Below are 12,826 nucleotides of genomic sequence, written 5' to 3' on the forward strand. Positions count from 1 at the left end.
GATGAACACCTCCCCACTCCTCTAAGGATTCACTCGCTCAGGCTCCCCAAGGGCCGACTCTCCTCTCGAAGAATCTCTCACTCCCCAAGGGCTAACTCCAGTGTTACCCTCCCCCCCCCCCCCCCCCAAGTAGCTTTTCCCTCCAAGGGCCCACTCTCCTCTCTCAAAGACGCTCTCCCTCCCCCCCAAGATCTTTTTGCAGGGTCAAACTACCCCCCCCTCTCAAGGAACTCCCCTCAACTATTAAGCAAAGTATTCTTGAAGTATGTTCTCTCAACTCCTTACACTGGATTCGAATACTCAATACTGCAATTTGGATCTTTTTAGTTTCAGCAAACACGGTGGCGGAACCAGATGGTCTAGTTTTTTCCTATTTATTCCCAATTTTAGGAGAAATGTATTTGGTATATTAGTTACTACATTACCTCATGATTGTCATATAGTGATGCTTTATTTATCTGTTTTTTGGACCTGTCCCGGCTTTCGCAGGCCCGTACCCAGGATTTTTTCTTGGTTGGGTGCGAAATAAAAAAAAGGGGACCTAATATATGGCGGGGAGGGAGTTCTCTGATAAAAATCTAACCCTGCCTTTGCAGTATCTCCAAGGGAGGTTTAATGTCGGATTTGGCTACATACCAGAGTGAGTTTTGTCTATTAGCATTTGTCTAAGCACGTCTATTGAGAACCGAAAGTGAACCTTTTGGGCTACCCCCTAGGTACGGGCCTGTTTCGGAATGATATACCCCTGTCCCTCCTGTTCCGCCCCCTGAATCCATTGAAACGCGTTTGTGTGCTTTCCCGGCACCTGATGATAACTTTGTATAGATACGCTGATGTGCAAATAGCATTAAGCGCTCTATTTTCATTCAGTTTCATTATTTGGCGGGAACCGCAAGCTCCCAGTCCCATCTCTAGCGTGTTTGACACGCAAACTACAATGACCATCATGCATTGCGCCATTTCTGTTATCTGAAGAACTGAAATTCGCACGGTAACCGCGGGTCGCAGCCGTTAGCTCTCGCCTTTTGGCGCTAGAACCCTTAACTAGATTTCTCAAGGCTAGCTCCTGAGCTATGATCGAAAATGAGTTTGGAGTTTAACGTGGACGAAAGGCAAAAGGCGTTGGAATTCTTGCAGCAATTCGTCGCAGATAAAGCCGATATCAGTGAAAATGACACGCTACCATTCCGTGTTGTGCCTTTCTCTATTCGTCCCGAGGAGCTACGAGGCGAGTGTATAGATTGGACTTTAGAGTACTGCAGAAGAAGGCAAGTATTTTTTTTAGAGAAGTAGCTAATGCGCTCGATGAATGTAGTGATTTTGCGGGGGTTCGTGCAACTAGGCCCGTGTCGGAAGGTTTAGTTTACTGACACATTTCACTCATTGTTTACACTAATGTGTAAAAACAGTTGAGACCATGACAAGACAACGAACAGCGTAACCGAAAAATGTTTGCGTTTTGTTTACCTAATTCTATTAACTTACTTGGGGCCAGGTAGCGTCTTTACAGCTCAGCTTTGAAGATATGTGTTCTTTGTGAATTAGCGAAGAACCTCAATTCGTCACGTACAGTGATTGCGAAAGGTTCTAGAATGGATTTGGAGTTCTGTTTTACATGTGTTGTTGTATTATTCTAGTCAATACACTTGTGTTCTGCCAAAATCAATTAGTCATATTTACCAACTGTAAGCATCTGCCATTTTTATCTAAAATATTTAACTTTAGGGCTTGTATCCGAACAATACACCACACACAACTAAGCTCACACAACTAAGCAAAAATCGTTGTTACGTTTTACATGAAATTCCATCGGTGTCAACAAATTTCTTATTTATTTTAAATATTCATTTAATCAATAATCAGAATCAATACCAGAAATGTTCATAAAACAAATTGATAACTGTAATATTACTGTAGTGAGTATGTACTCGTTCATACTGCGCCTTTAATCTAACGGCTGAAAATTCAGTTTGGTTAGCATGTTCAAGTATACTGTAATAGCTGTCAAAATTCATGTACGCACCTAGACACAAAGGTCAGCTTTTTTCGCGTGCGATGGTAGATCCATTGGGGAGGAGATCAAAGAGGGTGGGCTTGGCAACTGGCTTCCCCTTCAGACTGTGCTTTTAGTGGGGAAATGGGAGGTAAAATGTAAAAAAATTACCTAGTGCCATATGTTTTATATAGCGCGCCCCTCCCCCCCCCCACAGACACACATGGACCCCCTGTTAAGAACGATAAATCATTGATCTACTGCAACTTTGTGTTTGGGAGAGAAAGGTTGTAGCGGGAAGTCCTTATTCAACAAGAAAAACATAGACTACCAAACTGATATCACCAAAGAGATCAGGGCCTGGATTGAACCTGGGTTTAGAAGTGAGAGGCTAATGCACAAGAGTGCTAGGATAAAAGCATAACCCCTGGCTTTTTATTCCCCTCCCTTCTCCTTCCATATTGTTGAGGATGAGATATCAAAGTACTACTTTATATGCACAACAATCCAAAGTTTCCCCCAAGGCAGGATTTTCCCCAGCCTCCCATAACACCAGACTTGTGGAATATCTTAGAGAATGTAATAGTTAATAGTTCACAGCATTTATTGGATAAGCTGTTTGACCCAGGGAAATTGTCTTTTAGCAAATGTCCTGAGCAGCTAGCAGCAATCATTACTCATGAAGTTACTTCAAATGTTTGTCAGACTGATCTATCAGATCTCAAGATTGAAAAAGAGGACCGTAAGTACCATATCTTGATAAACATTTTGATGATGGATTTTCTAAAGATTTTAAATACTAAGTTAAGTGCCAAATTGAGGTACCAATAGGAATAGAAGTACCTACTGGATAAATCTTAAAATTTAATAGAAGTGCCTACCTGCTCTCTCTTCACCATGGCCAACATTTTGCCAAAATGTTTGAATATATAGTAGCTAGTAAGCTTTGTACTGCACATAATTTTTCATGAGCCCTACCCAAAAATCCTAGAGTTTTCTATAAACTTAAAGCCGCAATCACACCAGTTTACTTCTGTCTGGCTAATGGAAGCATCATCCGATAAAAGACAAAAGAATCTATTAGAATCTCCACTATTTAATTGGCTATCTGCTCAAAATTATCAGTTACATGATCGAAGAAACTTTCAAAAGACACACTGCTTAAACAATTTTGAAATATTTTTTTGTTTTCCATTCAAAATAATTGGATTTGTTGTTACATGATTTACTGGAAGTAAACTGGTTATATTGCTGGCGATAGCTTACTGGCCAGATCATTCGGTGTACCAATAAATATTATTTTAGGTTCTTTTTGCACACTGTAATGAGAACAATTGTGGTTCCATGATTGCAGAATATGATGCTTCCAAACTTGCAAGACTTGTCTTCAACACAGTTCACCAAGTTTGCCAGAAGTGGAGTGAAGAGCCACCTACATTCTATAAGTCCAGTTACACATATGAGACATCTGTGTATGCAATTAAGAACACACGTCGTAAGATGGAGGACAAACATGTTATAATGCCTCACTTCAATAGTCTGTTTGGTCTTCCCAAGGTACATTACACACAACCTAACTCCTGAAAAAAAAAATACATTTAATTTCAAAGTTTCATGCTGCATTAGGCTCACTTTAGCCCCTGGTGAATGGTTTCAACAAGCCTTTGACAAGCATTCAGTTTTATTGAATGAATAGTTCAGTTTTGATGGTTGGTTTGTTATCCCAATTAATCATGGTTGAATGGTATTGAGCACAGAATTAGCCTAATTGCTTTCAAAGACATTCAATTTTTTATTCAAGATCTATTCAACACTTCTACTGTATTGTTCTTGAGATAATCACATGGAAGACGGGTCGTTTATCTGTTTAGCTGGGTCATTCGATTTTGTTTAATCCATACATGCACAGTACTTTCTCTCAGAAAAATATTTCTTTGTCCCCTGAAAATGTGACAACACAAGGATTTATCCTTTTCACAATAACTATCCCATTGCTTGTTGCATGTGTTTTTCATGTTCAAAATCAACTTCCAGATTCCACTTTAATTTAACTCCCGTACATAAGTTACTAACTCCTATTGTTCAAATTTTTGGTACCCAGGGTGGTATGGGAGTAAACCCTTTTAAGCGACCAGCTACTGTACTTAACAACCCCAATTTTTAGGTTGTGCTTACAAAAACTTCAACTGTACCTGATCTGACATTGGGTAAAAAAGTCTTCAAGGATTCTAACAAAAGTTAACAATAATACAGTAACAATATTATATTCTTTTTGAAAGCTGTACATATCGCACAAATTCATGTTTTGTGTCAAGTTTATAACTTTTTATTGACTAGAAGTGTTCTTTGATGCAGAAACTGCCTTGTTAGAGATCACACTTGAAAATCATTTGAAAATACAGTACCTCTACTATTATAATAGATCATTATAATGTTATTTGATATTTGATAAATGACTCTTGCATTATAATTTTTGGCGCCTCTTAGTTTAGTCTGAAATTTGCCTCAAAAGGGGAATGAATTTTTTTATAAAATGATGTTTATCAAACTGTATTCTTGACTGTCAGGATTCTCCCAACTATGCATATTTTGCTGTATTTGATGGCCATGGTGGAATTGATGCTGCAACATTTGCCGCCACCCATCTACACTGCTTCTTGGCTCAGAACGAACATCTAGTCAAAAACCCAGGACTTGCACTGCATGAAACATTCCAGAATACAGACTGCAGCTTTGGCGCAAGAGCTATATCAGAGGTGAATTATATACTACTGTGCAAGGATACAGCATCCTGTTACAGTGTGAGCAGTAAAACAGCGAACAGTGGAAATATTGTATGTTAACCATAGGAATATTTGTTGTGATGAGTCAGATTTAAGGTATCCTAACAGTCAAATGAAACATTTCTTGACATTTTTCCGTTGTCTGAACCCTTCCTTGTCATCTGTCAGAAGGTAATCATCATTTCATGCACAATTTTAGGTCTCCTTGTTTATACTGGTTGTGCTGTTATTAATCAGATGCAAAGCAATATACCCTTGACTTTCCTTGTTCAGTTTAAAGCCTTAGAAAACCTGACACACACAAAAAAGTTTGCTTCTTGTTGTTTGCTTATTTCCAAATACATGGGAAGTTGGTAAGTCCTTTCATGATGAAATGTTTAACAACTTACAATTACTGTACAAATATGTTTCTTTCCATGTCTCCAATCATATAAGATATAATGTACAATATAGCAGTCATCAAACTGTAAACTGTTAGAAATGTATATAATTATATGCCTATGTCTTGTTTTAACATGTGTATTTAATGCAAGTGTGTTTATTGCCTTACAATTAGGGCTTGCGAAGTGGCTGCACTGCTGTCTCAATTTTAATTACAAATGAAGCCCTATACCTTGCCTGGCTAGGTGACTCTCAAGCAATCCTATGCAAAGATGGAGAATTCATAGAACTTATGCAGCCACATAAACCAGAAAGACAGGTATGTGATTGATTTAGGGGGTGTGCACACAAGTGTGTATGGGTATATTTGGATATTGGTGAGGTGAGATGCTTTTCTGTTTTTAAGTTTATTTTTGCTGTTGTCTCCAGGATGAGAAAGATCGCATTGAAGGGCTAGGTGGGTGTGTCATCTGGTTTGGAGCTTGGAGAGTCAATGGAAGCCTTTCAGTCTCCAGAGCAATTGGTGATGCTGAACATAAGCCATTTATATCTGGGGAACCGGATGTTGCAGAGTATACCCTTGATGGTGAGCAAGGTTGATTTCAAATTAAAACAAACATAGATATATCAATTAAGATGCATTGGCTGCACTGCTATTTTTGGTACAGAATGGAAATGAAGCATGGTGAAGAGGGTTGGAACACAGTATACTGTATCTTTCATATGCACAGCCAATGAAATAAGCATGTCTTGCTTGATAAAAGGCTGCTCATTCCATTACTGTCAAGTTATTTAATGGAAATGAATTAAAAATAATTTGAAAACAAATACGCTCAGGCCCATAGCCAGGATTTTGATCGGGGGGAGGGGGGGTCCTAGCTTGCATTGGTACTCAATTTTTCTTCATCAGAGCAGACCTTCCAGTTGAGTGGGGTGGTTCTTCCGAACCCCTCGAACCCCCCCTGGCTACGGGCCTGATGCTGTCCATTGGTGAACCACCTGCTTTAACAGTGCTGTGTAGGGACAAGTGTTTGTATGAAACCATTTGTATGCACTTTTAGACTGCTGTTTGTTTGCTTCTAGGTGATGAAGAATTTGTGATCCTTGCATGTGATGGGCTTTGGGATACTGTAAAGCCAGAGCAAGCCATCAAACTTGTGAAAGAACACATCGCAAGTGGAAATGACAGATGTGATGTGGCAAAAGTTCTTGTTGACGAGGCCAAGCAGGAGGGATCAAGCGACAATATATCTGTTCTCGTAGTATTCTTAGATGCACACAGAAAAGAAAAAAAGAAAAATTCATCCATTTCAACACCAGTATCCAATGCATTAGTTGATAAAATAAGTGAATCCCATCGATGTGCTGGAATTGGAGATGGTTTGGAGAATGATGAAGACTCCTTAGGATCTTTAGTAGCTAAAGTGAAAGTATCAACTGAAACTACCATAGAAGAAAGAACAGATAATTTTTCTTGCAAAGTTACTTGTACAGATGACAATCACTGTATGAATGAGGTAAAATCTGAAGATAATTGTCATCATTTTGACATAAAAACAAGTGATGAGTCCTAAGATCAGATTCTGTTTAGTCTATTTAGGGTTTACCAGAAATGTTGTTTTATGGTCAAAGTGTGTTAAGCTGTTATAAAGAAGCTACAAATGTATACCTATATTTTACATAAAAATTGCATCCATTCATGGTAAAATTGCTTGAAAGTCCTTTTGGCTTTTGCCAATTTATCAATGTAACTATGGGTGCTACCGAATCATATTCTATATATTATATAAACCTATATCAAATTAATTTTATTTTTATATAATTCAAAGGCTGCAGTCAAGGCTTAGTTGGAAGATTTGAAAAAAAAAACAACTCTAATTGATTACACTCATTTTATTCATTATTGTTACTGAAATTATTGTTACTGAAAAAAAAAAGGGTAAATGTAAAAACAAGCTCTATGTCTTCCCAGTTGTGGCCCTATATGCTGTGGATTGAGATCCTACCCATTCATTTGTATATTACTACTAGTGAAAAAAATAAACTTTATATTTATTGCTGTTTCATTTTTTTTGTAATGTACAGCGTACAGCCCAGTATACATATAAATGCATTAATACATTGCAAATCATTAAATTATTATTTCATTTACATTTATGGTTGGAATTGAAGCTCAATCAAAGTTTAGCTGCACATGAGAACATGTTATGCATTTTTCTGCGTGTTGGATGAACATGCGAAAGGCTTGATTTAATTGCTCCAACTCTTTCTGGGCCATGTTGATGGACTCTTGTAAAACTCTGTTGTCATCCTCTAGCTGCAAAAATTGTCGTCGCCTAAATTAAACAAAATTGTCGTTAAAACAAGAGAAACTACATTTTAAAGAGAAGTAGAACAAATTTGAATCTTTATTTCCCCTACTTTTTTGCTCGATATTTTCGACTGCTGATGACGTTGCGAGCTCGCCTGTTCTGGTCGGTTTTGTACGTTCTCGTCTTTTCTGTGACAGCATTGCTAAGATTTTCAGGATTTTCGAAATAAATCCCGATAGTCGGCTGCATCTGGTTTTGATGACTAGCTTCCGCCAGAAACTGCATTGTGAAACCAATTGAGAAATAAGTTTTAGTTACAAACCAAAATGTTTTAAGTATGTTGCAACAACCGGACATTACAAACAAAAGGTGGTTATTTTATTTTCTATAAATCTGGCGAATACTTAGATCACTACTTACCCCTGGTCCTTTTTGCTCGAAGAAGTTGTTAAGGTCTAGTAAAGAAAAACTCATTTTCCAAAGAATTTACGTCGAATTGTAACTTTGTGGGACGTCACTGTTTGTTTTGAAAAAAAATTGTTTTCAAATTTCCCGCGGTGGATGACGCGCGTGTGACTAGTGACGTCAGCATGGCGCCAACATCCTTTCAGCCAATCAAAAACAGCTACAAGAATGTGATATTTATCATGAGGGGGAGTCGGTTCCCTGCTAGCAGAGGCGATAATGGGGGCAATTTCCAGGCTAATTTTTTTTTCGTTCTCTTAACCTACTATCAAGTAGCATGCTATAGTATTTTTTTTTCAATCGCATACTGATGTCTCGGGTTTTGACTATAGCCCTTCTAGAATGGATAATGGCAAATATTTGATTGAAAAAAAAAACTTCTTATTCGGTACGTAATTTGATTATATTGATTTGATGGGACCGCTAGGGAATGCGCGAGGCACAAATTCTGAATGCCTAACATTTTTATTTCAAATCAACGAAAATTTCCCTCGGTTTCTAGCAACAACCAATAGAATTCCGTGTTTTAAGTCACGTGATATAAGTTGAGCTTCGAGAGTTGATGGGAACTATAAATTTGTAATGGTTTGTATAAGAAGATTATTCACCCCGAATTTCTCCGTTGCATTACCGCAGTGAGGACAGGAAAGGAGAGTTAGAGATGGAGGAAAACTCCGTAGAGGTAGGGCTTCAAATATAGATGAATCCCATTGCTTTTAAAGATAAATATCACTTGTGTTTCAATCGGGGTTTCAAACCGTCCGCCATCTTTTGACAAGTGCTAGTTTTGGTACTGTTCTCTTCTGAATTTTATCAAAATGTATAACTTAAATGTCTTTTCTGTAGGACATAAGTTAAGTTAAACACAACTATTTGATATAATTTCGGCGCTGTCGGCATCAGATTCTGGTACTCGTTTTTTTTTCGAGAACAACCGTCAACCTACTTTTTTTCCATAAAAAATCCAGTGAATTTTTTAACAGAATTTTCAATCGGCGGCTAATGGGTGATTATTTTATGTGTGTGTTTTAAAATTTCATGTTCTATTCTCGTTGATTTGATTAGGTAAAGCAGTTTTATAATTATTTATATTTTTTGAAACAGTTTCTTTTTAAGGCTGGAAAGAGGATGACACTCACTTCTATTCCAATTTGTTTTCGAATAAATATAAATGTATTCTCGTTATATACTTGTCATGTATAGTGATAACATGGGTAAAAACAGAATTTTTTTCTCGCGTCCCCTTAATTATTTGTTTATAACTATGATTACTTTTTAATTGCATGCATTAATTGTATGAAATTTTCGTTGTTGTTGCTGCCATTGCTATTGTTGTTGTTGCTTTGTAGTTATTCGATATTAGATTTGGACTCTTATAGAAATGATCTAGTTGCTCTTGCCATGTTATTCAATCTCGGTGCATAAACAGGAGCATCCGTACTACTACATGTACTCAGCATTAATAGAGTTATCCTAAAACACTATTTAGATTGCAAACAATAAATTTGTTTATGGATTATTGTAAGGATCAGATTTCTCCTCACACAGATTTGTTGTTGCATGTTGACTGAGTATCCAAATCCAATTCTGGGAATAGTCAATCATACCACCGTGATCAATCAATTCCCTTGCTTTCTACCTTAAAATGGTTTATGACTTGACAGCAAAAACATGAAAGCCATTGATTGGTCTAGATCGTTAAATGCCTACACCCCCTACTGCAAAGCAAGATGAGGATTTTGGATTTGCCAAGGTCATTTAATAATGAATATAGCTATAAAGTTTGAAATAACTATTCATGTGAAAAAAGATTATAAAATTTCCATAACAAGGAGGAAATTTTGTTCCTATCACAGATTACCCCCTTTGCCCCTCCCCACTTTTCTTTCCTGGGTACTCTGGGAGTATCCTAGATTATTGTCTTGCTGACTCCTTGATTTTCAAATACCTCCCTGTTATTTTAGCTACCTTATCATACATAATTTTCGTGACATAAAAACTTTGAGATAGTTTGGCAATATTTTGCGACAATTTATTATAGCGTTTTCATTATTTTTGTACAAAAAAAAAACAGGTAGCTTTATTAAAAGCTTGGGTGGCTCCTTTTTTTTTCTTTACAGTCTCACATAACAGAAATATTCTTGTATGCATTTTTTCTTACTTTTCATTTATTTGTTGTTCGCATCTGAATCAGCTTTTATCGGGACCAAGTGGAGAGAATGATCATTGGGAGTCTAATGAATCAGGCTACTCCTTCTAACAACTTTAGTTTCCTAATCGTATCCACTGCTAATAAGGAATCTGGCGAGGCATATCCACAAAATATACTGAATCATATGAATCCGATATATATTTTGTTCTATATTCAAAAAGGTTTTCTGTCCATGTAGCATACTTATCGGATTGTAATCACCTTTTCACACCTATCAGATGATTCCAGATTTACTTCATACTCAGGTATTTGCACTAAGAAAACTGTAACTTTTTAGGTTGTGGCCATCATTCCAGAACACGATGACAACAAAAAAAGTATTTCAATTAAAATAACTTTTGGGTGGAGAAACTTTCTAGCTGATTCACAAGTGCAGAATGCTGTATGTTGTTATTTTGCCAAAGTCGAAAAGTGCTCAAGTTTGCCACCCATAAAATCACTAATGATTTCTTATTGCAGACCGCTAAATATCAATCAATTAAATTGTATGTTTTTTAACTATATCACAGGCTAGCTAGTAATCAGCGACATCTATACTTTTATTTGCAACATTTTATTTTTTTGTTTGTACTGTAGAGTTTGTCTGAGCTGTTCCGATGCTTCATTTGTATGGAGCGTTTGCAGGATGCTCGGCTATGCCCCCACTGCTCCAAGCTGTGTTGCTTCCTGTGTATCAGGGTATGTAGAGCATTCATTAATGAATTTCATACTTTAGTGGCATTTTGAACATTATTATTCTAGTCTCGGCCAGTCTTGAAACAACTCTCACTGTACCCAAGGAGCCAAGAAATGCAGACATGTAATAGCATAACTAACTGCTAAAATCACTTACAGATTCTAATAATTTATCTATTTATATTCAGATACTACTTGACCAACACTTATAATTCAGCTGAATGGCTACAATTATGGGCAAATACTGTAAAACTATTCAATCATATTAAACTCTGCAACTCACGAAACCTAAGGGGCCAAGAAATGCAGACCTGTAATAGCATATAACTAACTGCTAAAATCACTTACAGATTCTAATTATTTATATATTTAAGACACTACTTTGACCAAACCTTGTAATTTAGCTGAATGGCTACAATTATGGGCAAATACTGTACAACAATTCAATCAATTATGTTTCTTTTTATTGAAAGTTTCTCCACTTTTCTTGTTGAACTTCTCTGACTTCCTACATTTTACCAAGAGTGCAGAATCAATAGATGATATTGATAGGTTGTTTTACTTTTTTCTTCAGCGTTGGCTCACAGAGCAGAGACCACAATGCCCACATTGCAGGTACATTTTTAAATGTAAAAATTGCTTTTTTAGTGCTTGAAACACCTTGAATTTGTTGCTTAACTTAAACTTTATCAAGGATAATTTACAAACAGTAGGAGTATTTGATTCTTAGGAGTAGGAGGAATATTTGTTTTTTTCTTTTTCCAGTCTCTGTTTAACACAAACAATACATACATTATACATTTACACATACTGTAGATATTATTTCCTGCACTTTTTTTGTCTAAACCTGTCTAAAAATAACTGTTATCAGCTTTGTTTTTGTTGTGTCATGACTGTGGCTTACTAAAAGAACCTCACTTCCTCCCTTTCTGCTTCATCTACTTGCTTCAACTCCTACCACCTATTGTCCCTGTATCCTTCCTCCAATCCAAGTGTCTTTGTGTGTGTTTTGTTACCAGAGCTTCTGTACATCTCCATGAGCTTGTGCATTGCCGTTGGGTAGAAGAAGTCACACAGGTACTTGCATCTGTCACTATTAACCAGAAATGTTATGTTTTTCTGCCAAGGCTCCCCCCTTCCATTATAGTACTACACTTAGTTTAGTCTACATTTTTGTTCCTTTCCCCTCCCTTCTTGAAAAGGAGACTCTTTTTCCTTGTACACACCCCCTTTCTCCACTTGTATCCATATCCCCTTTCACCTCCTACCCATACTCCCTTTCATCTCCTACCAAACCCACTTTCACCTCTGACCCATACCGTATTTACCGGCGTATAATGCACACTTTTTTACTCCCAAAATGACTCCCAAAAACGGGGTGCGCATTATTTGTGAAATCCATTGTTATCAGTATGATAAAAAGCAGAAATCAATAAGAAAATGCAGCGATCCCATTTAGTAGGTGAGAAACAGTCACAAAAATCGCTTTAAAATAACCAGTAAAAGGTAGTCTAAACATGGAATATCGTAAATTTCGCCATCATGTGTTTTGTAAGAAAATAAGCCCAGAAACACAACAAGTATTTATGCATCCTTCACGATTTTCTTGTTGTCTGCCATGTTGGAATTTACTTTACTCAGTCTCTCCAAGGTGAGGGACAACAAGAAAATCGCAAAGGATGCAATAATGCTGTTTTTCTGGCGAGTTTCCTAGCTTAATATTTTCTTACAAAACACATACGCTGCTTATGCCTAAGAGGTTCAAAGTGATTATCACCTTCAAGTTCAGATAAGCATTTAGCGTACTTATGTATAAATATTAGATTAATGTATAAATATTAGAATTGTGAATCGGAATATTTATCTTATCTTGATACTTCTGTTTCTTTTTTGGTTGTTTCTTATTTCTTTCTATTTCTATTGGGTTCATATTATACGCGGGTTTTCGAATTTTCTTTTTAAAAAAGGCCTTGAAAATTGGGGTGCAGATTATACGTAGGTGCTC

General features: G+C 36.9%; 3 protein-coding genes across 3 annotated transcripts in view; 2 read left to right on the plus strand and 1 right to left on the minus strand.

The window, feature by feature from the left end:
• The first annotated feature begins 951 nt into the window (after positions 1-951).
• On the plus strand, positions 952-7,223 carry LOC5516147 (protein phosphatase 1E). The gene is made up of 7 exons (XM_032385967.2): positions 952-1,268; positions 2,638-2,735; positions 3,348-3,550; positions 4,561-4,749; positions 5,333-5,476; positions 5,587-5,743; positions 6,241-7,223. The coding sequence occupies exons 1-7, from the start codon at positions 1,084-1,086 to the stop codon at positions 6,729-6,731; spliced, it is 1,467 nt and encodes a 488-aa protein (XP_032241858.2). The 5' UTR covers positions 952-1,083; the 3' UTR covers positions 6,732-7,223.
• On the minus strand, positions 7,189-8,048 carry LOC116620251. Its single transcript, XM_032385968.2, has 3 exons — positions 7,890-8,048; positions 7,579-7,748; positions 7,189-7,493 (listed from the first exon to the last, which is right to left on the minus strand). Exons 1-3 carry the CDS (start codon positions 7,941-7,943, stop codon positions 7,331-7,333), a joined length of 387 nt encoding a protein of 128 aa, XP_032241859.1. The 5' UTR covers positions 7,944-8,048; the 3' UTR covers positions 7,189-7,330.
• Positions 8,049-8,462: 414 nt separating this feature from the next.
• LOC5516148 (E3 ubiquitin-protein ligase TRIM37) overlaps positions 8,463-12,826 on the plus strand; it is a 40,786-nt gene continuing 36,422 nt past the window's right edge. Inside the window, exons 1-4 of the mRNA XM_048726302.1 lie at positions 8,463-8,616; positions 10,723-10,824; positions 11,396-11,436; positions 11,841-11,898. Of these exons, the coding sequence (XP_048582259.1) occupies positions 8,596-8,616; positions 10,723-10,824; positions 11,396-11,436; positions 11,841-11,898 (222 nt within the window). The 5' untranslated portion in view covers positions 8,463-8,595. The remainder of the gene's footprint in view (positions 8,617-10,722; positions 10,825-11,395; positions 11,437-11,840; positions 11,899-12,826) is intronic.

Source organism: Nematostella vectensis, chromosome 4 (assembly GCF_932526225.1).
Source record: "Nematostella vectensis chromosome 4, jaNemVect1.1, whole genome shotgun sequence".
NCBI lineage: Eukaryota > Metazoa > Cnidaria > Anthozoa > Actiniaria > Edwardsiidae > Nematostella > Nematostella vectensis.

Excerpts from the sequence above, each read along its gene's own strand:
- LOC5516147 (XM_032385967.2), top strand. The coding sequence starts at position 1,084 with ATGAGTTTGGAGTTTAACGTGGACGAAAGGCAAAAGGCGTTGGAATTC. Across the intron at positions 2,736-3,347 it reads CAAGATTGAAAAAGAGGACC|AATATGATGCTTCCAAACTT; the intron begins GTAAGTACCATA and ends CCATGATTGCAG. Across the intron at positions 5,477-5,586 it reads CACATAAACCAGAAAGACAG|GATGAGAAAGATCGCATTGA; the intron begins GTATGTGATTGA and ends TGTTGTCTCCAG.
- LOC116620251 (XM_032385968.2), bottom strand. The coding sequence starts at position 7,943 with ATGAGTTTTTCTTTACTAGACCTTAACAACTTCTTCGAGCAAAAAGGA. Across the intron at positions 7,749-7,889 it reads TCGAGCAAAAAGGACCAGGG|TTTCTGGCGGAAGCTAGTCA; the intron begins GTAAGTAGTGAT and ends TTCACAATGCAG. Across the intron at positions 7,494-7,578 it reads CGAAAATATCGAGCAAAAAA|GCGACGACAATTTTTGCAGC; the intron begins GTAGGGGAAATA and ends TGTTTAATTTAG.